Below are 25,205 nucleotides of genomic sequence, written 5' to 3' on the forward strand. Positions count from 1 at the left end.
CTCCACCCACTACGTTAATTACTTCTATCCACGAGAACTGCTAACCAACCCTAGACAATCCCAAACGAGCAGACACCGCCCGGAGTGGAGAGAAGTACCCCACCAACCTATCCAGAACCATTTTTCTAGTCATCTATTTCAACAATCTTACCCCCATCCACACTGGGGCAATTTGTATAATAATCATCAAACATCATTTCTAGATTTCAACATCCCAACCTTTAACCATTATTCGGCATTTAGCGACTTAGATGGACTGGATTTACTTAACACCAAATTTAAAGTCTGCCCTGGGCTGAAAGAGGGTATTGTATGTGGTGATATTTCTTCAGAAAACATGGGTCGAACCGACAGCATAGAAGATCAACCCCCTCCGACAAAAATTAATCAACCACCAGAGAGGGTTAGGGTCAACTTAACTAGAGGAGATAAGAACATTGTTCGACTTATTCCATCCAGGGAGGAGCACAATGGGGAGGCTTTGGGTAGTGCGCAAAATACTATAGAGAGGTCCATAAAAACCACACATAGATCCATGAGAGAACAAAAAATTCATATTATGTTCTGGAACTGTGCTGGCCTTCGTGAAAAAATCCTGTCTGGAAGTCTCTTAGAGTTTGGTAATGATCTTCAAATCATAGCCTTACAGGAGACTTGGCTCACTAAAGAAATGCACCTGACAGGATATAAAACCTTTTTTTCACCAGGGATTGCAGGAACCCATGGGAGACCTAAAGGCGGGCTGACTACTTATATATCGAACACAATAGTTGGTTTGGTTATTACCCCAATTAGCTTAGAGACCCACTATCAGATTCTGAGACTGTCATTTAATACAAATAGGATTATCCTTTTAGTTAATCTTTATGACAACTTGGCGGAAAATGAAAGATTAAAAACACTGGGTGCACTTCGGAAAAAGTTAAGTACAGATATGAAACTTATCCCAGGGGTTGAACCATCGAGCATCATCTGGGGTGGTGATTTTAACCTCCATCCATGCGAAAAATACAATAGTAACATCTGTGGTTTTGGGACACGGAATGGAGGAGCAAACAATCCACTTCTCTCACTCAGTGGTGGGAGATTTCCTAAACGAGTCCATGTCGACCTTGGATCTAACAATACTGAACCAAATAAACCCTTTACTAGGGAAGCTTGACCCTACATATCTTGGTAGGGGTAGCGCAACTACAATCGACTACGTTCTCACCACAGCGACCCTTGAGAGTAAGATTGTGAATTTCGGAGTGAAAACCAATACATTAAGTGATCACTCAGCCTTAATCTTTGATCTAACTCTGGATCAATCCCAGCTATCAGCCGAAATCTTAATGTCTACCCTCTCCCAGAATAATATCCAGCTTACAAGAACGAATGGCTTTACCCTTGGGTGGGGGAAGATCGACCCAAATCTCTTGACAAGTAAGGTTGTAAAGGCAGCACAAACAGACATTCTGAGGTGCTTAGATATGGAGGTACCTAACAATGAAGTCTTATCCCATTTCAATACAATTTTGGGTAAAGTAAATGATTACCTCTCTGTAAAACAGAAAGGGACTAAAGAAAAAAAGAAATAGTTGGTTTAACCATGATTGCACAGTAGCCCATAAAAAACTAAAGAAAGCATTATCACAACCGGAAAGAGATAAAGAGAGGGTTAGGAACTTGAGAATAGCCTACAAATTGGCCTGCAAAATGAGAAAAGAAGAGCTGAAAAAGGCGCTATGGGATCAGCTCCATGAAAGCTCATTAAATAAAAACACAGACCAATTTTGGAAAGTTGTTAAAGCACCTTTCCTGATAGACTCAACAGATCAACCAACCCTCGATGTTGCCATTGAGGGACAATCTTGGATAAACCATTTTTCCAGGATTTTCTCCAAACCACCAGTAGCAGACGATGATGGGAAAAACGATAATGTAAACAAGGTTAATTCCTTCCCAATTCCAGTGACAGTCGACCTATCTGAGGTAATAAACGCACTAAACGCTAGTAAGAGTAGAAAAGCTCCAGGCCCGGACGGGGTTCCAGTCGATTTTTTTAAATTTAGAATAGAACTTTGGGCACCAATAATAAAAAGGGTGTTTGATGCAGCAATGGCCTGTGGGTTGCCCATATCTTGGACCCAATCAATTTTGGTCCCAATCTTCAAGAAGGGAAACAGGGAGGAAACAACCTGCTACCGTCCAATCTCCCTCCTGGACTCATTGGGGAAGGCACTGGGCAGAGTGGTTCTCCAGCGTCTGCAGGAGTGGGTGGACGAGACCGGGTCCCTCTCGGACATCCAGTTTGGCTTCCGAGAGGGCCACGGAACAACAGAACAAGCCCTCAATCTGGCTTTATTGATGGGAAAGTATGTTCTAGCAAAGCGCGAGAGGTTCTACATGGTATATGTGGACCTCTCTGCTGCCTTTGATTGCGTCAGCCATGCAAAACTCTGGTCAGTTTTGATAAAAATGGGAATTGATGAGGCCCTAGTGACCTTTCTTAGAGAGCTCTACTCTAACGCTTCGGCGAGAGTTCGATATGGTGTCCGGGGCGAACTGTCAGATTCCTTTCCAGTAGAGCGCGGTGTCAGGCAAGGATGCGTCCTGGCCCCCTTTCTCTTCTCCCTCTACACCAACGGCCTTGAGGTAGAGATGTTACGGGGGGGGCCAGGACCTGCCCCGTGTCAAAGATCGACTGATCCCTGCGCTCTTATATGCAGACGACGCGGTAATCATAGCACGCACATCCCGCGAGCTACAAAAATCGCTGAATAGCTACGCGAAATTTATGAGTGATTTAGATCTCCACATAAATATCAAGAAAACTTTTGTTATGACAGCAGGACGCGCAAAAAAAATTGAAAAACCCATTTTTCTAAATAAAGTAAAACTAGAAACTACTTCCCAATATCCCTATCTGGGTATTATGATAGACAGGAAGATTAATTGGAGAGCCGCCATAGAAGCGCGCAAACACCAACTTTTGCGCTCTATCGCCGCCCTCGTGAAATTTGCCCAGAAACTACGGAAGAAACCTCCAGTTGAACTTCTCCAAATATATAGAGCAAAGTGCCACTCAATTGCACTTTATGGGGCGGGTTTATGGGGCCACAAACAAACAAAAACCCTACAGGTTGCAGAGAACACCTTTTTAAGATTTTTACTGTCAGTACCCAAAAGAGTATCTACTTTTGCATCTCACACAGAACTGGGACTACCGCACATTGAGGATTTGGCCAAAATTTAACCTGTACTCCTATGGCGTAGAATATGGGTTTCAACAAAGAATTCTTTAACCAAAGCAATTATTGCAGATTGTATGAACCTTGACCATGTACAAAGGATAGAACAGCCGAGCCGTAAATTCTCCGCTTACGGCGGTACTATTGCAGGGTACTTTAGCTGCCCCACAGTGCGACAGAAGCGGCGAAGTGCTGTGTTAAAGTGCAGTTTAGGGGGCTAGAATCCACGAGTCACCTTTCACCGCGGCAGGAGCAGCAAGTTGCCCCTCAGTGCAGAGTCGACTCCAGTCCAGGTTTTGGAGCAAGCCCTACTCACCGCCGGAGCACCAGTACCAGCAGAGCACGCTAGAGAGCAGCGTGAAACGCTGCAGAGAACGTTAGAACACCATTCTGCCCGGACCTCGATTTCAGACCAATATAGCGGTTGCGGCTGCATCCCCAGAGGGTATACCTGCAGCCAACTCTGAAAGTCACTAGAGACACTTAGACTGTGACAGTGACTGTGAGGAACTGCGACTACAAGGTTGTGGTTGTGGTCGTGGCTGCAGCCTTTCAGAAGCTCTCCCTGGTGAGGGGAACTGGGGCTGCGAGCTGCATGTGATTCTTATGCTGTGACAAACCTGCGATCTGTGTTGATAATTTGCGATTTTGCACTTGGAGCGTTTTTAACAATTTTAACAATTGTACTATTTTACCTTGGGTGGCTTTCAGAGATAAGGGGAATTAAGTGATAGGCACTCTGACACCCTGACCAGCTATCGATCACTTGGCCCAGCCGCTTCTTAGCCGATACTCGGCGGCGGTGGGCGCCATCTTGAGTGAGGCGGGGACAGCGCTCTAGTCGCGCCGTCCTCCCACCCTCTTATCTCCCTATATTATGTGCAGGGCGGCTAGACGGCGCAGCGGGCTGGCGCAGCGGGCGCGCCGGATGCGCGCTGAAGCCGCGCCTAAGCCAAGCCCGTCCGCGCCTGTCCGCGGCCGACCGGGACCAGGGGCCACGACCCCTGCCCAAACCATCAGTGAGGCACCATACATGGGTGGAAGCATTACCTACACGAGCCGCGAACTGCGGGATCTGATTGGTAAGAAGACCATTAATGTACATGATTGTGCTCACATGGGCCCGATTGACACCTTCGGCCCATTCAGCTGTTATAATTGTAGATGGGAAAGTACCCCTAAACTGAACCCTGTGGAATTAAATCTACCCACATTTCCTCTTCAATGCATCTACATGAACGTAAGATCGCTACCAAAACATTCCACGTACATCTGGGACCTTCTAAATGAACATAAACCTGACTTAGTGTGTCTGTCTGAAACATGGCTTGATGACCATAATATCCCAGACATAGTCTCAGCCCTTCCCCCAGAGTACAAGATATTGAATGTTAATAGAGTTAAGAAAAAGGGAGGAGGTGTAGCTCTCCTGTTCAGAGACCACCTCTTATGTAGGCAAGAGACTATCGTGCCGGTCGAACACTATGAGGCTCTGGCATTTACGGTATCTATAAACACAAATGTGCTATTCGGAGGTATCTTAATCTATAATCCCCCAGGCTGCACATTAAATTTTAGCACACAACTACTCACACAAATTATGCCTGTTTGTTTAAAGAACAAGAACATCCTCCTCCTTGGAGACTTCAATATACATTGGGACAACAGCAGCAATTCTCTGACAAACCTATTAGTGGAAGATATGGCTATCCTACAGTTATCTCAGAAAGTCCACCAACCAACACACATCGCAGGACATACACTAGACCTGATATTTTCTAATATCGATTCCATTGACATTGACCCTTTAACACCGTTGTTATGGACCGATCACTACATGATCACCTTCTGCATTAACCTTCCCATCCCTCAGACCAAAAAACACAGTGTATTCACAGCAAATATGAGAAACTGGAAATATTTCACACTTGATAAATTCAGAAATCATTTTTCACACCATTTTTGTACAAGTACTAATATTCTTGAGGAAATAGATCTCCTTCATAAAAACATTAAAAACGCACTTGAATATTGTTCGACTTCTCAATCCCGCCACAAACCTGGCAACAAAAAATCAGAGAGATGGTACGGACCAGAGCTTAAACTCTTAAAAAGAAATTGCACCTCCCTTGAACATAAATGGAGAGTAAGCAAGTCAGATGAGACTAAATACAGCTTTAGGAAAGCACTAGCACTCTATCACAGAGCGATTAGAAACGCAAAAAAGGACTATTTCACACGCAGAGTCACTGAAAATAAAAACTCCTCAAAAGAACTTTTCAAAATTGTCAGAGAACTATGCAACCCAACCAATCTCTCCCTAAATCTTACTCCTTCACAGGAGAACTGTAACAAATTTAATGACTTTTTCTGCGAAAAAATTGACACCATTTATGCCTCCTTTCCAAAATCAGGGACGAAAAAAAGTGAACATTACGTACCAACTGCTGCACATACCATCTGTCACAGTTTTGGCCTTTTTTCGGAAGAGGAGGTAGAAAAAGTCATGCTTGAGGTCAAATCTGGGTCACCACTTGACCCATGCCCACATCACATTTTCTCCCAGCTAAGCCCTGTAATATGCCCAGTAGTCACTAGAGCACTTAATCTTTCTCTTAGTTCTGCCGAATTCCCAAAATCATGGAAACAGGCCCTAGTCACTCCTTTAGTAAAAAAGGCTGGAGCAGACGTAAACAATCCGGCCAATTATAGACCAATATCCCAGTTACCCTATTTATCAAAGGTTCTGGAGAAGTTGGTCAACAGACGACTTTCCATATTTTTGGAAGTTAATGACCTACTGGATGCCTCACAGACAGGGTTCCGGACAAACAATAGCACTGAAACTACACTCCTAGCAGTGACAGACAGCATTAGAACTAAGGTGGATCAAGGTAAAACAGTCGTTCTGATACTTCTCGATTTATCAGCGGCTTTTGATACCGTACCCCACGATCAATTATTGAACATCCTGGCAGAGAAAGGAATTCAAGATAAAGCATTAGGATGGCTACAATCGTTCCTAGCGGATCGAACCCAATCAGTTCGCTTGGGTGACTACACATCCCCTCCGCGACCTATAAAATGCGGAGTTCCCCAGGGGGCTTCGTTGAGCCCAACCCTGTTCAATGTGTTCGTCTCCTCATTGGCAACCATTGGCAAAAAGTGGGGTGTCGAAATGTGCTCTTATGCGGATGACACCCAGTTGATGGTCACCATTGATGAAAAAGATGATTCAAAATCTAGACTGACAAACTGCCTGACTGAGTTGGCAATTTGGATGCAGGACCATTGTCTTAGACTAAATGCCGACAAGTCTGAAATCTTACTGTTCGGCAGAGGCACACAGGCTTGGGACAACAGCTGGTGGCCGAGTGACCTGGGCTCGCCTCCCAACCCTACTGCAAAAGCCAAAAATCTAGGCATAACACTGGATAGGGACTTATCCATGAAATCCCATGTCTCCATAGTTTGCGGCAGAGGCTTCGGGCTATTGAAGATGCTTAGACGAGTCTTCCCCTGGGTTCCGACAGAGTGCAGGAAAACACTAGTCCAGTCACTATTGATGAGTAGGCTGGACTATGGTAACTCCCTGTTTGTGGGAATGGCAGAATACCTTTTCTCTAAATTGCAGATGGTTCAGAATGCCGCGGCCAAAGCCATCTGTAATAAAAGAAAATATGACTCAGCCAAAAACTGCATGCGTGAGCTTCATTGGCTCCCAATGCGACAACGAGCCACTTTTAAACTACTATGTATTTCACACAAAGTACTTCACGACACAGGCCCCAACATCCTACATGACAAGATTAGATTCCATAAACCCTCAAGGAACCTACGATCCATAACGTCAGGTAGAGATTCCACCACCCGAGCACGGACTGTCAGGATGGGAGAACGGGCCTTCTCTCACATTGCCGCAACAAAATGGAATGAGTTACCTTCTAACCTTAGAACAAATGACAGCTTCCTCTCATTTAGGAAACAACTAAAGACAGTACTCTTCCCCAGATCAGATCAATAATCCTCAACCAGAGCTGCTATCGAATCACTTGCCACCTCTCCTCAGCGCCGTGATGTCCTTCCAAGGATGAATGTTAGCGCTTTACAAATAAATAAATACAAATACAAATACAAATAGACTGGCTAATGTATGTTAAAAATCTCCTCATTGACCTAGGAATGGCTGACTTTTACTATAATCCTGATACTATAGCCAGAATTCCTAAGAAAGAGCTCAAGGCCAAGGCGTTGAGTCACTTTCAAGAACTACGCATTACTGAGGAGATCAAAAAACCATCAGTACAGCATTCTTTGGCAGTCATGACGACCATTGAGATGGAACCATACCTAACCTATGTTGGCTTGCAGTTCGAACGATTCCTGCTAACGAGATTCAGATTGAACATTTTTCACAGGATAGTAGCATTCCCAAATAGAAACAGCTGGGATGAGAGTTTAATCCCCTGTCCTTGTGATGGAATATCTGAACAGTCAACAATACATACGGTTTTGTTTTGTAAATATTACTCTGTCCATCGAACACTTTTTTTAACCCCATTGCTGAAAACTTTTGGACTCCGTAAATGTCGCCCTGCAATGTTGAGGTTACAATTTTTAAGCTCAGAATATATCTGTAAAGCCGTCAGTACCTTCTTAAAATGCATTTTTAAGTCAAGGGTCAATTTTCATAATTACAATAGTGGAAATGTTTTCTTTTTTTTATGTTTGTAAATGAAATGTAATAACACTTTTATGGTAATTCATGGAAAATGAATCCCGAATAAAGATTTTATTACTACTACACCCATAACCCAAAGCATGATTAGCTGGCAGAACAAGCCGCTCTATGAGATTTTGAGAAATGCCAAATACTGTAGTGATGAGTTAGACATGAAGCAGACAAATTAAAGAGAAGTTTATGTTGGCGCAAAAACAAAGTTAGCTAAGAAAGGTTTTCAGAATCCTTCTTTTGAAAGGAAACACGCACGGTGTTGCTGTTCCTCGGGTTGGTTTTCAGGGAAATCAAGGATTGTTCAACATGTCTGAAGGTAGAGGTAGAGGTGTTTCTGTGGGTACAGCTTGGAGACTGCAGCGGGCCCTCCATGGTTTTTCTTTGGCAGGGAAGGGGAGCCATCCTCGCACACTGGGGATTGGTGGGTCACCTACGGCATACGAGCTTCTGACATTCACCGCCTACAGATATCAAAATGATCAGAAACTTGGATATTTAATCCTTACTTTGTACACCCAATATCCAGGGAGTTGACTAATTCTGGGGCATATTATCAAGGGGGTTTATCTCCGCTTTTTTGGCTTTAAAAGCCAAGAAAGCGGCGACAAAATGATCTCCCTATTACCTAGCTGTCGCTAACACCCGTTAGCGACAGCTAGTAGGAGATAGCGACCATCTTGGGCCCCACTTTGCATGTCAGTGATATTTATCACTAATGACATGCAAAGTGGGCGTGCCAAGATGTTAGCGACTGGAAACAGTCACTAACATCGCTATCTCCTATTGCCAACTTTTGGAGATATTCGCGCTAAGCGCGAATATCTCCAAAAGCTAACACCTGCCCTGAGCAGTTCTTAGCCATGTTATCCAATGGGAGGTGGATAACATGGCTAAGAGCATTAGCTCGGTAATGCATGAATATCGCTGACTTTTCAGCGATATTCATGCATTGCGGCCGTTTTTTATCGCATTTGCGATAAACCTTGGTAATACCAAGGGTTATCTGCGATAAAAATCGCCGCAGCTCAGCGGTAAATATTTGTCTCTAACCAAACAATAGCGATAATTATCGCTATTGCTTGGTAATATGCCCCTCTGTTCTTAATGCTTATGTTTATTCTAGTTGAGGTTATGATTTCTTCCCAATCCAAGATGGCTGACCCCTTTTGGAAGTAGGTCACTTCCTGAATTTTCCACTCTATAAGGAGTTCCATCGTGATGTCCAGTTGTGTCTCAATTGTTTTCTACTCAATGCTCACTCCTGATTCTGTGGGTTATCACAGGGTCCAGTCCTTCGCTTTGATGTCCTTTTTTTGAGGTCTGACCAGACTGAAGGCTGTTTCTCTGGACTCCAGTTTTAGTTTTTGGTAGGGTTATTTCCTGGAGTAGTTCCAGGCTTCCATTCCAATCCGGCATCTGATCTTGCTGCTGCAGATAAACGGCCGTACCTCATCAATTAGAGTCCTAGCTATGCATTCAAGATGGCCACACCGTTTGTGTGTTTCTCAGGGTCGGCCTAATGGAGTACTTTGTCAGAGTTAGAATCAGAGTCCTTTGTTTCTCAGGTTTGGCCTCCCACAGTACTTTGTTTCTCAGAGGTGGCCTCATGGAGTCCTTTGTTTCTCAGGGGTGGCCTCCAGAGTCCTTTGTTTATGAGGGTTGACCTCACTGAGGCCTTTGTTTCTCAGGGTTGGCCTCCAGAGTCCTTTGTTTATGAGGGTTGACCTCACTGAGGTCTTTGTTTCTCACGGTTGGCCTCCAGAGTCCTTTGTTTATGAGGGTTGACCTCACTGAGGCCTTTGTTTCTCAGGGTTGGCCTCCAGAGTCCTTTGTTTATGAGGGTTGACCTCACTGAGGTCTTTGTTTCTCAGGGTTGGCCTCATGTAAGCCTTTGTTTTGCCGTGTTGGCCTCACTGAGGCCTTTGTTTCTCAGGGTTGGCCTCCAGAGTCCTTTGTTTATGAGGGTTGACCTCACTGAGGCCTTTGTTTCTCAGGGTTGGCCTCCAGAGTCCTTTGTTGATGAGGGTTGACCTCACTGAGGTCTTTGTTTCTCAGGGTTGGCCTCATGTAGGCCTTTGTTTCGCCGTGTTGGCCTCACGGAGGCCTTTGTTTCGCAGGGTTGGCCTCCAGAGTCCTTTGTTTATGAGGGTTGACCTCACTGAGGCCTTTGTTTCTCAGGGTTGGCCTCACGAAGTCCTTTGTTTCTCAGAGTCTGCCTCACTGAGGATGTTTTTAATTCACTGGGAGGACTCTGGTCTGCTTGAGAGTGATTCACTGGTGGACCACGTGACCGGTGAAACTCGTAGGACACTCTTGAATATATTTGGGGGCGTGGAGCAGGAAGTGAGCCAGCAATGGTGGTAGTTCACATTAGGTTTTATCTTCTACGGATTGTATGTTGAACAATTTATCAATCAAGTTGTATTTATATAGTGCTTCGTGTCACTCGTGAGGGTCTCCAGGCACTTTCTGCAGGTCTCAGTCAAAGAGCCAGGTAGAGAGACCCTTCATGAAGTCAGTCTACGAGGGCGAGGTGCAGAGGTGGAGGCTGTTCCAGGCTTTGGCGGCAAGATGGGAGCAGGAGTGACCTCCAGAGCGGCAGCGGCGGATGCGAGGCATCTCTGTCGGGGCGAGGTGTGCGGAGCGGAGGTTCCTGGGGGGTTGGTGGTCGGTGGAAGTGAGGGCAGTGGTTCATGTAGGAGGGTCCTTGGCCATGGAGGGCTCTGTAGGCATGGGTCAGCAGCTTGAAGTGGCATCTCTTGTTAACCGGGAGCCAGTGGAGGTCTTTGGGTGATGTGTGGCTCTTTTGAGCAGGTTGAGCATCAGTCTGGCCGCTGCGTTCTGGATCGACTGGAGTCTTTGCATTAGTTCCGTGATGGTCCCTGCATAGAGTGCGTTGCCGCAGTCCAGTCGGCTGGTGATGAGGAACTGCGTTATCGTCTTCCTGGTGCGGGTGGGAAGCCTCGCAGAGGTTTGATTGCTTATTGTCGTGGACAGGTTATGGCCCAGTTGGCAGAGAGATATGATTACCCACAACCTTTGGTAGAAAGTGGCTCTGAAGAGCCCTTGTTCTTCTTGTCAAATGATCCTCGAAGGTTTGGTGGAATTTCTTAAGAATGGGGGGTGCAGTCTCAGTCTGGGGCTTTACATTCTTAGATAATTTCGAAAGGTTCTTGGTCCTGTTCTCTGGTATCCAGATGTGCTTGGGGCAGTGGGATTTCCATGTTTTTGATGGTTGGCTGGTACATTCTTAGTCATACTGTACCTGTTTTTCATCTTTCTGGTCATGTGTTTTTCCTCCACTATCTGTGAAGGCTTCTGTTTTTACTGTTTATTAATTTTGGGTCCAGATTGAGGAAGCTGACACTGGGGTGGCGGCTGTGGAAGGGAGGCTTAAATGGGACCCACTTTGTCAAAGTCTTCACGAGCCAGACATGGAATCTGTTGATTTGTCCCCATAGGGCTGAGCTGGTGGTAACTGAGCACTTCAGCCATGAGGAGGAGGCCTGATGGAGATAAGGGTTGTCTAAGTAGGTGTTAAGAGCTCTTTAGAAATAGCTAGAAAGTGCCCCTGTGTACACAGGTATAAAGTGCAACTGATTCGCAAAATGAAGTAAAACTGTGATTTGCACAGTAAACAAGATGCTTGTGATACACCCAGATATATTCCAAATGTTGTTAACAAGTGCGCGTGCCCAAGTGAGTGGCCATGGAGGGACCAGGGACATGCAGTGCAGATATAGAGTTAACCACAAAGGGGCAGAGTTATGTTAACTGGCGCATCCCCAGGGATGCGCCAGTTAATGTGCGCCACAGTGCGCCACAGCTCCGCCAACCATGGTGCGCCGCATTTACAATGCGGCGTACCATGGGGCAAAAACGGCACAGATGCGTGACGCATCTGTGCCGTAAAGGTGGCGCATTGCTGGAGCTACGTCGCAAGCGTGACGAAGCTCCAGCAAGGCTCGGGGGTGCCCCATCTCCACAATGCTGTGTCAAGACCTACGCCTGCTTCAAGCAGGCGCAGGGTTTTGACGTAGCCTTGGCCTGAAAGTGACTGAGTGAAATCTTATAGATTTCACTCAGCCACTTTCAGGAGGCGTTCCTGCGCAGGAACGCCCCCCCCCCCCCCTGCGCAGGAACGCCTCCTTATGGCGCAGGGCTTTACAACGTGATGCATCTCCTAGATGCGTCACGTTGTAAATAGCGCGCATTGTTTGCGCCGCTGTTGCGTCAAATAAAGTGACGCAATTGCGGCGCAAAGAGGCGCAAGGGCCTCATAAATCTGCCCCAAAATGATTAACTACTGGGGGTTTCGCAAAGGTTTAGGAACAGACTTGCTACTCCCATCGAGGCGCTTCACCACTTATTCATAGAGGAGCGGGCTGTGACCTGGCCCATCAGCCGACCTGCATAACTCCGGGCAAGGGTCTGACCCCCACACATATGTGCACACATATGTGCAAAGTAGGGCCCTCTATATAAAGGAAAGAAGCTGGTAGGTCCTCGTTTAAGGAAGGTCAGGCAAGGAGGAAAGTAATATTCTTAGACCAGAGCCTCAAGTCAACAACAGAAAACTTCTATTGATATTTCAAAACCTCACTGTTCTCCATTTTGGCCTTCTGGGCTCTGTTAACTGGTGACCTTTCACCTCTTGATTGATGGAGTCTCAAGTTCCCAAAGTGCCTAATGAGGGTTTCTCCTTACTGGCCACCCTACATTTTAATAATATGAGATTTGAAACGTCTCACAGGAATAAAGGCTTCTCCTGACTGCTCCCCCCCATACACATTTGAAGTATTATGGGATTTGAAACTTCACAAGGGGATTTCTGTTCTAGCTTCCAAATTCTCTTGCCACACATCCAATGTTTCCAAAATGGCTCCAGTCAAGCTGTGTGTTTGTGTGAGTGTTCACTTCAGAGAGGACGCATGAGAGTCTGTGCCACCGTCTCCCCTTCCATGGTGGAGGACATAGACCCAGACCCAGTTTATCTAATAAAAGTTCCATCAATCCTCAGGTAGTATAATGCCGGGTTGCTTACTGGTAATCTCCATTGAATTGAATTGAATTGAATTGAATTGTGAGTTTATATAGCGCTAGGAATCGACTCCCGGAGGAGTATCTCCACGCTTCGACCGCTGGGGAACCCGTCCTGGCTCACCCTGAGAGATGGTCCCTGATGGGTATCTCTAAGGTGCGACCAAGCATCCCCGGCGGTCTGGGGGGGCCGTTGTGAAGATGAGGCAAGCTGATGCCCAGAGTTGCCGAGTGTGGTTTCTGACTAGAGTAGGCACCGAGGCGAGAATTATCGAGTCCGCTGACCCTGGTCCACGACCCTGCCGCGTCGGGAATCGAACCCTGGTCCCGGGCCGTTCTCTGCTTACGGGTCTGCCGCCTCTAACCAGTGAGCCACACTTCTCCATTACTCCAAGGTCGACTCCTTCCCCTCACAGTGCGTACCCAATGAGTGCCGGCTCCTCCCACCACAAGGAGGAGCATTTGTTAGGGAAGGACTATGAAGGGGTAGATGAATGAGGCGGTCATGAGCGTGAGTGCTGAGAAGTTCCTCGAAGGTCACCCTTGAATTTAGATGGAATCTTCCAGACAGCTGTACGCATGCGCGGACACCACAGTGCCTGAGAACTGCCACTCACGTATGAAGCACTTTTCCAGAAAACAATCTTATCTCAAGAACACAGTTCACTTGTGGAAAATGATGTTCACGAATCCTAATCTAATCAGAAGAGCTTTATTGATTAATTTATACCAGCATCGACAAAGCGATAAAATCTACAAGCTGACCTGGAGCTGAGTCCTCAAAACTCAGAGAGTAACTGGTTGCAGATGGTGTCTTAGGAGAGGGCACGTTACCGTTTACACTGTAAGAGAAGATGTACCATGCAGCGCATTGTTGGCCTTTTTTATAAAACAACAGCGGTCCCATGCATAGGAAATGTATGCAAAGCAATGAATATAGACGAAATCAAATCTATATTTGGAGCGACATGTCCAGCCGGACAGAGGTCTTCAATTTTTTTACTCAATTGAAAATTCATATACAAGAAGAATACCTTCAACAAATCACCAGTGTGGGGCACAAGCCTGTACCCAGACACATTCAGATCAATACAGAAGGTTGATGGAGACAAAACAGGACTTTTAAGGCAAAAGCAGTGATTTCTGTAAAAATTCGAGTGTACAGAAATATCAGACAAGCACCATTACATATGCATAACATATAAATCAAGTTCTTGTATAAGGTGCACAACAGGCGCATTGTTGGCAGCCATCGCACGGAACCTCTCTCATGCTAGAAGCGAGGATTGGTCCAAGTAACAGCCCTCAATGCTGATGCTCAGTAGATGTTGGCATCAGAATCACCTGCGTCCACTCATGCCTATGGTCCCACCCAAGGACTTGTTAACAGCCATTTCAACCACCAGTTCCCTGAACTCTTCCACACAAAGATTACTTGAAGCCGAAGTAGTTGTAAGTCACGGTGGTAGATTTCTAGATCTGGCTCCGTGCACTTTGTCTCACCGCTGGTGAAAGGAAGTAAGGTCATGTGGACATCTCGCTTGCATGCCTGCAATGAAGGCCCATCCGAAACTTGGTGCACACGTCCCGTGTGAGTTGGATCGCTCATCACCTCGGCTACGCAGACCATAGCATTGCATCATGACTTGTGTATGAGGCAGGACTAGATAACCCACTGGAGAAGAGCCACTGGCCATGCAGGGATCTTCCAGAAACTTTATTTTTAATAGAAAAACTTTGTTTTGAAATGCCAAACAACAGCCATGAACATGTACGTTCCACACAAATACAGAATGAATTAGCTCCAACCTTGCTGTACCGTACCAGCCCCAAACATTACTCACATTTCGTATTCTCTTAGTCCATGATAGTCTCACCAATCTCCACACACCCTTTGGAATTTCTTGGGACATCCCCTCACTTTGTAAATCAGTTCTTCAACTTCTCCACACCAGAAAATGCCCCTCTTTCATGCCTCCAGGGGTGGCGCTGCAGTGGGTGTCCGGTGGCGGGCTATGTCTCATTTGGTGAGTAGGGTCCCCAACCCAACCGGCGACCTATCACCACAGGGTCCGCCGACGTCTCCCATAATGCCTGGGAGATTTATTCAGGGTGCAAATCAATGGGGAGATCTTCCAGAAACGTTTAAGCAAGTGTGTCTCTTGCTCATACATTGTCCATGTTGATAACGCGCAGCCATTAGTCTATTGCTACTGGGCACCTGTATTTGGGAAGACCGAGGTATGGAATGTTGTGAGTATAAAATAGGACTTAGAGGTCGATAAAGGTACATCTAAAGCTTCTGCCTCACACAGAAAACATTCATAATTATAAGTTCACAAATTCTGCCCTTGATGACATGGACAACATAATGAGTGAAAGTGTGCAATATTAGTTGAACCTCTCAAAAACATAGAAAATGTCTTGCAAGACTTATGTGGCCATTTTAATGGTGTTTGAAAACACATTGGAAATTAAAACGACAACTAAACCATGAGAAATGCTAGAGGAGACAGAACCACAGTCCACCCGGTCTGTATAATTCAGAATCAAATGAGAAATTGCACATGTGCAATGGTCAAAGGCTTTTAAGTGAGGAAGAATGCTAATCTCTAAGCACTGCACCTCCCATAACTCAGAGTATTTCTCCAGAAAGTCACCAAATCACTGGAGAATGTCCTTGGAAGTCCCACATGTTTCAGCAGAGGCAGTACATATATGAGAATTGTTTCATATGTCCATTTGCTTGCACTTTGGCATCTAATGTTCAATATGGTATTGTTATGTTAACAATATTCAATAGATTGGAATTAGAGCCACACTGCATCCCCGGTTCATTTGGATGTGTTCTCCATACACATTCCCTCAGCATGATGTTTGACCTGCAGAAATGAAATAATAACTGATGATTTTTTTTTTGTTTTATTTACGGAGTTTTATATAGCGTGAACTTCACCCAAAGGTATCGGGTATCAGAGCGCTTTACATAGCACCAGTTGCATTACACGAGGACACGTTCCTTTTTGTTGGGCACCGGGAGATGACGTGATTTGCCCAGAGTCACAGGATGTTCAGCGTCCTTGCCGAGACTCGAACCCAGTTCCACAGATTCGAGGTCAACCGCCCGAGCCGTTAGGTCAAGTCCTCCCTGCATAGCAAGTCTCTTTAGTGCATAAGGGTATGTTCCCACAATCTGTTCACTCTGCCTCCTCTAAAATGTGTTCATCGGCGTATGGAGTTCCTCAGGGGTCAATACTTAGTCCCCTATTATTTATTATCTATGTCAGACCTTTAGCAACCATCATTGAAGAAGTTGGTCTCACTTTATATTCCTACGCCGATGATACCCAAATTATTTTCTCCCTTTCCAACAAGAAGGGCAATGACATCTCAGCACTGAAAGTGGGTCTGACTCGAGTCTCTGAATGGATGAAGAGAAATTTTTTGAAGCTTAACGGTGACAAGACCGAGGTTGTGATATTGGGCAAGGGTAAGGACCTATGGGGCCCCCATCATTGGCCTACTGATATGGGTTCCATCCCTTTGCCCGTGGCTGTAGTACGCAACCTCGGGTTTCTCATTGATGAGAATCTTACTATGAGACAACAGGCCGTGAAGGTGGCCTCAATGTGTTTTGTCATCTTGAAATGGCTTCAGAAGATTTTGTGGATGCTACCTTCTTCGACACAGAGAACCGTGGTCCAGGCACTTGTGATCTCACGCCTGGACTACGGTAACGTTCTTTATCTTGGAGCCGACCAGAAAACAACAAAAAAACTCCAAGTTGTTCAGAACGCGGCTGCTCGGCTTCTCCGAAATGTTCCAAGGAGAGTTTCTGCTCTACCAGCAATCCACTACCTTCACTGGCTTAAAATCCCTAGCCGAATTAAATTTAAAGCCCTGTGTCATCTTTTTAAAATTAAACATGGCTTAGTTCCCAAATATCTACAAGGCTTAGTTCAGGCTTATAAGCCTAGCCGAGAATTAGGTTCCTCTGGAAATGGAGATTTTGCCATTCCCAGATTCAGGCTGGCTAAAATGGGAGGTCGTTCTTTCTCACATTTGGGTCCTAAGATGTGGAATCCCCTACCCGTGACCCTGAAAATGGAATGTAATCTTCTCCGTTTTCGTAAGGGTCTTAAAACCTGGCTTTTTCAGCAGTAATGTCGGAGGTTCCTCTTATTGAAATGTCACTCTGCTAGTTCTTCTTCAGTCTGTCCCTAGCGCCGGGAAACCCATTGTGGGTAGCTGTGCGCATTATAAGTTTAATAAAATAATAAATAATAAATGTGGCAATGAACGCTCGCTCCAGTGTCAGGGGACGGTAATGGGGAGTTGTTTCGCCCCATAGTATGCTAAACTGTTCGCAGGGCGATAAGACGACCCAACCGCATGGGCTACAAAGATGGAAACATTAAACACATGTGCCTATTTGATAGTTTTTTTGTGTGGGATCATGAAGTAGGGCTTATAGATCCTGAATGACATCTTAAATGCAACATTTATACATGTAAGATGCAGGGAAGAAGTTTCCTTTCTAGGTCTGGTGCAGTCAGTACCTTTGTTTTGAACAAATACACAGAGAGTGGATCTCAGCTCTCTGAAGCTTCTGATCGAAGACTGTGCTGTTCACATCTTGGATGAAGCCAGAATGTTTCTCCTTCACCCTCACGCTGCTGCTGTCTGATTCTGCATTAGATGTGTTAGTCCACCCATCGAGAGAGCTTTCATTGCAAAGGATGAAGTGGACTCTTCGACAAAGCCGCTGCAGGAGGCAGGATGGGCTATTTTTATAACATGAAAATCATCTTTCCTAAAAAGATTTATCTCACTAGGTATAAGGCATTCTGGGTTATAAGCAAAAGCAAGATATGATGTAAATAAGTCTGTACATGCACTACATTGTTTTTTAGAGTTCATTTTTCAATGCAATCATTTATTTTTGTGAGAAGAAATTGTACATGCCGTACAGAAAACATGTCTTTACTTTTCACATGGCTTGTGTTACTTTTAGTAGGAAAAGCCCCTTCCAAGAATGTCTTCCCTGACCAATGGCATGCTTCTACTTTCTGAGTTAACTGAGAGGGGCGTTCAGTCACCCTTCATCCACCTTCGCTTGCTTTGGGTCCGGCTTCTTTGGCCATCGCTTTAAGACAGTCTCGTTGACGTCTTGGATCACACGATAGGGTAGGTCATCCTTATCGTCATGGTATTGATTATCAGTTGCAGAGCTCCATCTCCTGGGGGGTGTTTCCATTGCTTTGTGTGCGGTGCATTGTTTTAGGATCAGAATCGGCTGCCACTATGTGGTGAATGCAGATTCCTTCGTGAAAATGAGGCTTTCACCACTGAAATCAATACATCCTATACTATCTATACCCAAATGATTACTTAAAGTATCAGTGTTTTTACAGGATGGTTTAAGTAAGCATTTTGTTTTTTTGTGGCATGTGTTGCTTTTAATGCACGGGTACTCATAGTATGGCCCACGGGCCGGCAGCGGCCCGGCAAGCCTTCCGTGGTGGCCCGCGGACCATGAGACATCGTACCCGTGTTTTTATTAAAAAACATTTTCAAAGAGTGTCTGCAAACACTGCCGGTTGAAGAGACACTCGGAGAGACTCTGCTGCTCTGTGGGGGCCGAGCGATTCAATCCAGCGAGGCCAGAGTGGAGCTGCAGGGGCGCTAAGAGGAGGTGGCCCCATTCACATGCAAATGGTCTTTTTAAAGAAGTGCTCGGGTGGTGCTGTGTGTCTGTGCGCGCTAGGGAAGCTGTCTCAGCCCGGTGACACACAGGCATGGTGAGATGACAGAGGGAGACAGAAGGAGGTAGAGGGACAGAGACAGAGGGAGGGAGAGGGAGGGAAAGGAAGACCGAGACATGGAAACAGAGAAAGGGAGACAGACAGAGGGAGGAGGGAGAGAGGGGGAGACAGAGGGAGGAAAACAGAGTGAGGGAAGGGAGTGAAGGAAGGGGAGTGAGGCAAAGGAAGTGAGGCAAGGGGAGTGAGGGAAGGGGAGTGAGGGAAGGGAGTTAGGGGAGGGAGGGAGTGAGGGAAGGGGTGGGAGGGAAGGGGAGTGAAGGAGGGAGTGAGGGAAGGGGAGTGAGGGAGGGAGTGAGGGAAGAGGAGTAAGGGAAGGGGAGTGAGGGAGGGAGAGAGGGAAGGGGAAGGGGGTGAGGGGAGGGGAGTGAAGGAGGGAGTGAGGGAAGAGGAGTAAGGGAAGGGGAGTGAGGGAGGGAGAGAGGGAAGGGGAAGGGGGGTGAGGGAAGGGGAGTGAGGGTGAGGGAGGGAAGTAGAGGAAAGGAGAGGGAGGGTGAGGGAGGGAGAAGAAGAGGGAGGGAGAGAGAGGGAGAGGAAAGGAGAGGGATGGAGAGGGAAGGAGAGAGGCAGAGGGAGTGAGACAGAGGGAGACAGGGACGGAGAGAGGGAGAGAGAGGGGGATGGAGGGAGGCATATATATATATATATATATATACACATATACACACACATATACCGGGTCTGGTAGCTCAGTGGACAAAGGCATCCGCTGCAGGGACCTGAGTTCAACCTCATGGTCACAGCTTTTTTGTTGCTCTAGCCTCACCCCTCCCTCGCCGACCCCGCCCCCATCGGTGTGGCCCTCGGACACAAACCACACTGTATATTTGGCCCCAGAGAGAAAGTTTGTGAGTACCCATGTTTTAATGAGTAGATTTGCCTTTCCAATGTGGATGAATTAAATTATGGTACGCGTCTCCTTTCTGTGTTAGCCGGTGAGAAACTTTGAGTCAGCCGTCTTCAGCAATTGGTAGCTGAACATCAAACCCCCTCAGCCATTGCTTAAGACCGTATTATTCATAAAATGTATCTCCACAGAGGAGTAAGTCATCCTCACCCTGCATGAAGTAAGCATGCGTAAGGTGTATGATTAGTCACTAAAACCCTTAAAGAACTGTTTCAAAGGTGTTGGAAATAAAATGAAACTTAACAATGGAGGGATATTTCCTTGATTAAGTGGTATCGAGAAGTTTATGGCAACTCTACCAATAAGATGATTTGTAGAATGCACGTACACCAGATAGGTTTCTTGGCGCTAAGGTAATAAGTAGGCGGAACACCGTCAGGGGAATTAGCCATATTCCTGTTTAAACAGCCAGGTTGTGCTTGAACCTGGCATAGTTGAGTGCGGATCTGATGTCAGGGGGAAGAGAGTTCCATGTGCGGGGGCAATCACTGGAAATCTAGCAACGCCCAACGTCTTCCTTTTAAATATTGGTATAGTGAGGAGGTTCAGGTAGGCCGATCTTAGGTTACGATTAGGGTGCAGCTCTGAATTCTGGAGGATATGAACGCTGGGCTTTTGCGTGGAGAGATTTAAAGGTGATGCAGCCAGTTTTGAAGATGGTTCTCTGGGCTACTGGGAGCCAACGTAGCTTTTTCATCAGTGCTTGATATGGCAGTGTCTGGCTTGTCGAAAGACCAGCCTAGTTGCCTGGTTTTGTGCTATTTGTAACCTGCGGTTGCAGCTTATTTGCGATTCCCAAGTAGAGGGTGTTTGCGTAATCGATCCGGCAGATAACTAAGACAATGATGATTTGGATGACGGCTTCAAAGGTAAAGTATTTCCTGATTTTGCTGATTCACCGAAGTTGAAGAAAGCATGAGGAAACCTCTGCTCCAACCTGTACTTTGTTTCACTTAATTTCCTGATAACAGACGTGAGAATGCAGTTTTGTATGCATTCACATTTTTTGATCTAATGCATAAGACATTATTTGTAATTCTTTAGTATGTAAACATTTGAATATGTTTTGTTGAAATTAAGATTACTCATAGGAATAGGAAACCGTGTCACATGGCATCATTGTCTTTCCATTCATTTGTTGTAGACTTGGTTTTTGATCTATGAATGCATTGATTGGTTGGGATTGTTAGTTCTTCAGATGTTGAGTTACTACACTGATGCAAAAACCACACCACTGGAGTCAAGCTATCCTGGCTGAAGACGGCTGATAGCCAGAAACCGGTCCTAGGAAGCTTGTTTCTGGTCCAGGAAAGACATGGCTTGGCAGTTCCGGCTGGACTGTTCCCATGAGGCACAGGGTCAAGGCTGATTTGCATATGGCCATGTCTGAACTGGGGTGGTGTGGAGTGCAAAAAAACGATGGATTTAGGCCCAGATCTCTGTACTGGGGTGAATGTTTGACATTGTTCTGCATTCTGTCCATCAATTGTTGGTTTTGCATTTGTCACCCCGAGTGGGATGGGTATGCTCAGACGTGAGTCCCATGCTCTCCACACCACTGGAGTCAAGCTATCCAGGCTGAAGATGGCTGATAGCCAGAAACCGGTCCTAGGAAGCTTGTTTCTGGTCCAGGAAAGACATGGCTTGGCAGTTCCGGCTGGACTGTTCCCATGAGGCACAGGGTCAAGGCTGATTTGCATATGGCCATGTCTGAACTGGGGTGGTGTGGAGTGCAAAAAAACGATGGATTTAGGCCCAGATCTCTGTACTGGGGTGAATGTTTGACATTGTTCTGCATTCTGTCCATCAATTGTTGGTTTTGCATTTGTCACCCCGAGTGGGATGGGTATGCTCAGACGTGAGTCCCAGGCTCTCCACACCACTGGAGTCAAGCTATCCAGGCTGAAGATGGCTGATAGCCAGAAACCGGTCCTAGGATGCTTGATTCCGGTCCAGGAACGACTTGGCTTGGCAGTTCGGGCTGGACTGTTCCCATGAGGCACAGGGTCAAGGCTGATTTGCATATGGCCATGTCTGAACTGGGGTGGTGTGGAGTGCAAAAAAACGATGGATTTAGGCCCAGATCTCTGTACTGGGGTGAATGTATGACATTGTTCTGCATTCTGTCCATCAACTGTTGTTGTTGCACGAGTTACTACACTGATCCATTAATGGTGGAGTACTTGTCTCTAAAGTTCTTAATGGACAACATTGTTACCTTTCTTATTAGATTATCTCTGCTGATGTGTTCTGATGAAATAACTTGTCTCCCCACCAGCCTGAAAGAGGTCCTGGCTTGTCAGGCATTACTCGTGAAGTCACATGGTGTACTTGCCCTACTCTGTCAGTGACCAGTGACCTTTAACATGTATTAACACATTTTACTATTATACTAAGTTGTGCACCTCATTTATTGGACTTTTTTTTGTCCTTCAGGTTTCCTCCCCCGCTTTGACCATGGATGAGAAGGGCAACCAATGGGAGCCAGAGATACTGATCATCCCCCTCCACTCAACTAGCGAGACCCCAGAATCACCGGCATCGAGGGAAGACGAGAGTCCTCAGACGCAGTCACTGGAAGAGAATGAGCTCGTCCCAGAGCCCTCGGGTTCGAAGGCGAGAACATCACTGACCAACGGGGAACCAGTTAGCTCAATAAAGCAACTCCAGTCGCTTTTCGAGAGGGAGAAGACTCCTCAGCCCACACCAGTCGCACCCCATAAAAGGACCCCAACATCGCCTCCCAATGGGGAGCACACCACCTCACTGAAGCAGCTGCAGTCACTCTTCGAGAAGGAGCAAAGGCCGCAGCCGGTCCCACTCACCTCAGGTAGGAAGACGTCTACATCATCTCTCAAGGTGGAGCATTCCAACGCTCTGAAGGACGAAGGCACGCCGGTCCATCCGCCAACACCAGTCACACCAGGTACCAAGACAACTACATCCCCTCAAAAACCTGAGCCCACCATCATTCTGATTGAAAACAAAGAGCCAGTGACATCAAGTAGTAAGACCCCTACAACACCTCCGCAAGTGGAACTTTCCACCACTCTCAAGGAAGAAGGAGAAGCCATCCTTCTATCAACACCAGTCACATCAGGCACCAAGACAACTACATCCTCTCAAAAAGCAGAGCCCTCCATCATTCTGATTGAAAACAAAGAGCCAGTCCTCCCGCCAACACCAGTCCCATCTGGTAACAAGACCACTACCGCCCCTCTACAAGTGGACCATGCCAACACTATTAAGCAGCTCCAGTCACTGTTTGAAAGAGAGGGCAGAGCCCAGCCACAGCACGTCACATCAAACAGCACGTCCCCAGCATCGTCGTTGCATGAGGAGGTCAACGCATCTGCAAAGGACGAAGAGGGGCGTATCCAACAGCCGCTATCCGCCATGTCGAATGACAAGACCTCGACGCCGATGGTCAACGGGGAGTCTGCTGGACCCCTGAAGGAGCCCAACTCACCGCCTGCAAGTAAGTGCTGCAACAGGCCTGGTTTATGTCTAGGGTAGAGTTTGTCTTTTAACTTATTTATTCCATTTTTTTCACCCAAATGATCTCACCTCATGGCCACTAAGTATCTAAGATAGAGGGCAATCATTGAATGGAAGGAAAACTGATGACGGGCATGAGGGGTAAAGCAGCAACTTTAAAGATTGGGTGCCAGTTTGATTCTGAGGAACCTCCACTTATGGATTCTGTATCGGGGAGTTGGTGGTTTGTTGGTAAACAGTGTAGGTGCGTCAAATGGCGCGGCCAGTAGTGTACTCGGCAGGAGGTCCCTGTATAATGTGATGCTGGTAGAAAGCTTCCCTTCAGCGGCGTAGCTTCAGGGGGGTTGTGAGACGTGTTACACCCCCTAATAAATGTATTCTGTAGTAAATAATTGGGTACAGGGGCTTTAAGTCGGGTATGGTGAGGTGTTTGTTGGATTTCACTTGGGATTTTTACCCACACATGCAGATAACACACAGACACACACACACACACACATGCAGACCCACACACACTCTTGTCTGTTTTAAAGGTCTTACAAATCGTTATTTTACAAAATATCGAGATAAATGTACCTCACAATCCGCCCTCCTCTCTCCCCCCACTGCCCCTCAAGGTCTCCCTCCGGCTTCTCTGCCTTTGATGGTTTTTAGAACTTTACGGAACCAAATGTATTATGTGCAGTGTATTTGTAAAGCATGTCACCACCCGCGAGGGTGTCCTGGTGCTGAGGAGGTGCGTGTCGAGCCCTGCTTAGGGTAGGATAATTAATCACCCATGAGGGTTTCCCGGTGCAGAGCAGGTGTGTGTGCCAAGCCCCGCCTAGAGTGGGTTTGTTAACCACCCGTGAGAGTGTCCTGCCACTGAAAGTTGTGTGCCCAGCCCTGCCTAGGGTAGGTGGTTCATTGAAAAGCCAGGTCTTCGGCTTCTTGCAGAATTCAAGAAGAGAGCGTCATTTGTGGATCTCAATTCCAGGCAGAGCGCATTTCAAAGCCTAGGCCTCTGTCCTGATGATTCTCCTGCCACGCCTGCTCTGTCCTGATGATTCTCCTGCCACGCCTGCTCTGTCCTGATGATTCTCCCGCCATGCCTGCTCTGTCCCAGCTGGTGCATGATGTTCTGAAGAAGGTCCCATATCCCAATAAGGTTCAGGAAGTGATGTCAGCATGGGAGCCCCGTGGTGCTTCCTTTCCAGATTCAACCTGTTCTGGCTGCTTCTCTGCCGTTTACTGGATAAGGAAGTGCGAATGTCCTCGTGTCAAGAAGCGCCAGCGATCTCGTCAGTTTCAGGCGGTGCTTGGATTGTGAGGAGTCAAGCAGCTTCTGGAGTGGGTAGCGTTGTAGATCCATTCCCTTCCCAGACTTGTATTTGGGGCAGACAGCGGCTAGGGAGAGATGCGTTTGGTGGATCACAGTGAGAGTGGATCCCGAGGCTTCTGCTTTGTTTCTTGGATGTGGACTCCTTGAATGAACGAATGAATGAAAGGAATTTGTATAGTGCGTAAATACTCCAAGGAGTGTCTCTAAACCATGAACACCAACAGAAACACAATACTCCAGCTCCTGGTGAAGATGCTACTGGTGAGAGTACAGTGTGTGAGTATCAACCCAGGCGGTAACAAACAAAACTTGCCCACATAATAGTGATGGAACGCAACAACCTACTTCCGTAGAAAAGACAGTTTATTTAAATTAAACAAAATACATAAAAATTCACCAAAGTGAATATCTTAAAAAGCTTTTTTTCAAAGGAGTATGTAAGAAATTATACAATACACATGGTCAATAAGGGAAACACATTTGAAAAAAATAATACACAATAATCACAATTTCATAATAATAACAGTTCTTGAATTAATAAAAAGAAACTTGTCGATGCGCGTTTCGGCGACCAGCGCCTTCTTCAAGACAAACAATTTATCGGGTTCCTAAATATAAAAACATAATTAATAATCCAGAAATATATTTA

The 25,205-nt window shown here is 46.3% G+C and overlaps 1 protein-coding gene across 4 annotated transcripts in view; it reads left to right on the top strand.

Annotated features, from left to right (window-relative positions):
* Window positions 1-25,205, top strand: part of LOC144799053 (uncharacterized) — a 194,036-nt gene that overhangs the window by 81,556 nt on the left and 87,275 nt on the right. For all 4 annotated transcript variants that reach the window (XM_078670219.1, XM_078670221.1, XM_078670218.1 and 1 more), the window contains exon 2: window positions 22,174-23,215. In XM_078670219.1, the coding sequence (XP_078526345.1) occupies window positions 22,195-23,215 (1,021 nt within the window). In that variant the 5' untranslated portion in view covers window positions 22,174-22,194. The remainder of the gene's footprint in view (window positions 1-22,173; window positions 23,216-25,205) is intronic.

This window comes from Lissotriton helveticus, chromosome 12 (genome assembly GCF_964261635.1).
Source record: "Lissotriton helveticus chromosome 12, aLisHel1.1, whole genome shotgun sequence".
Lineage (NCBI taxonomy): Eukaryota > Metazoa > Chordata > Amphibia > Caudata > Salamandridae > Lissotriton > Lissotriton helveticus.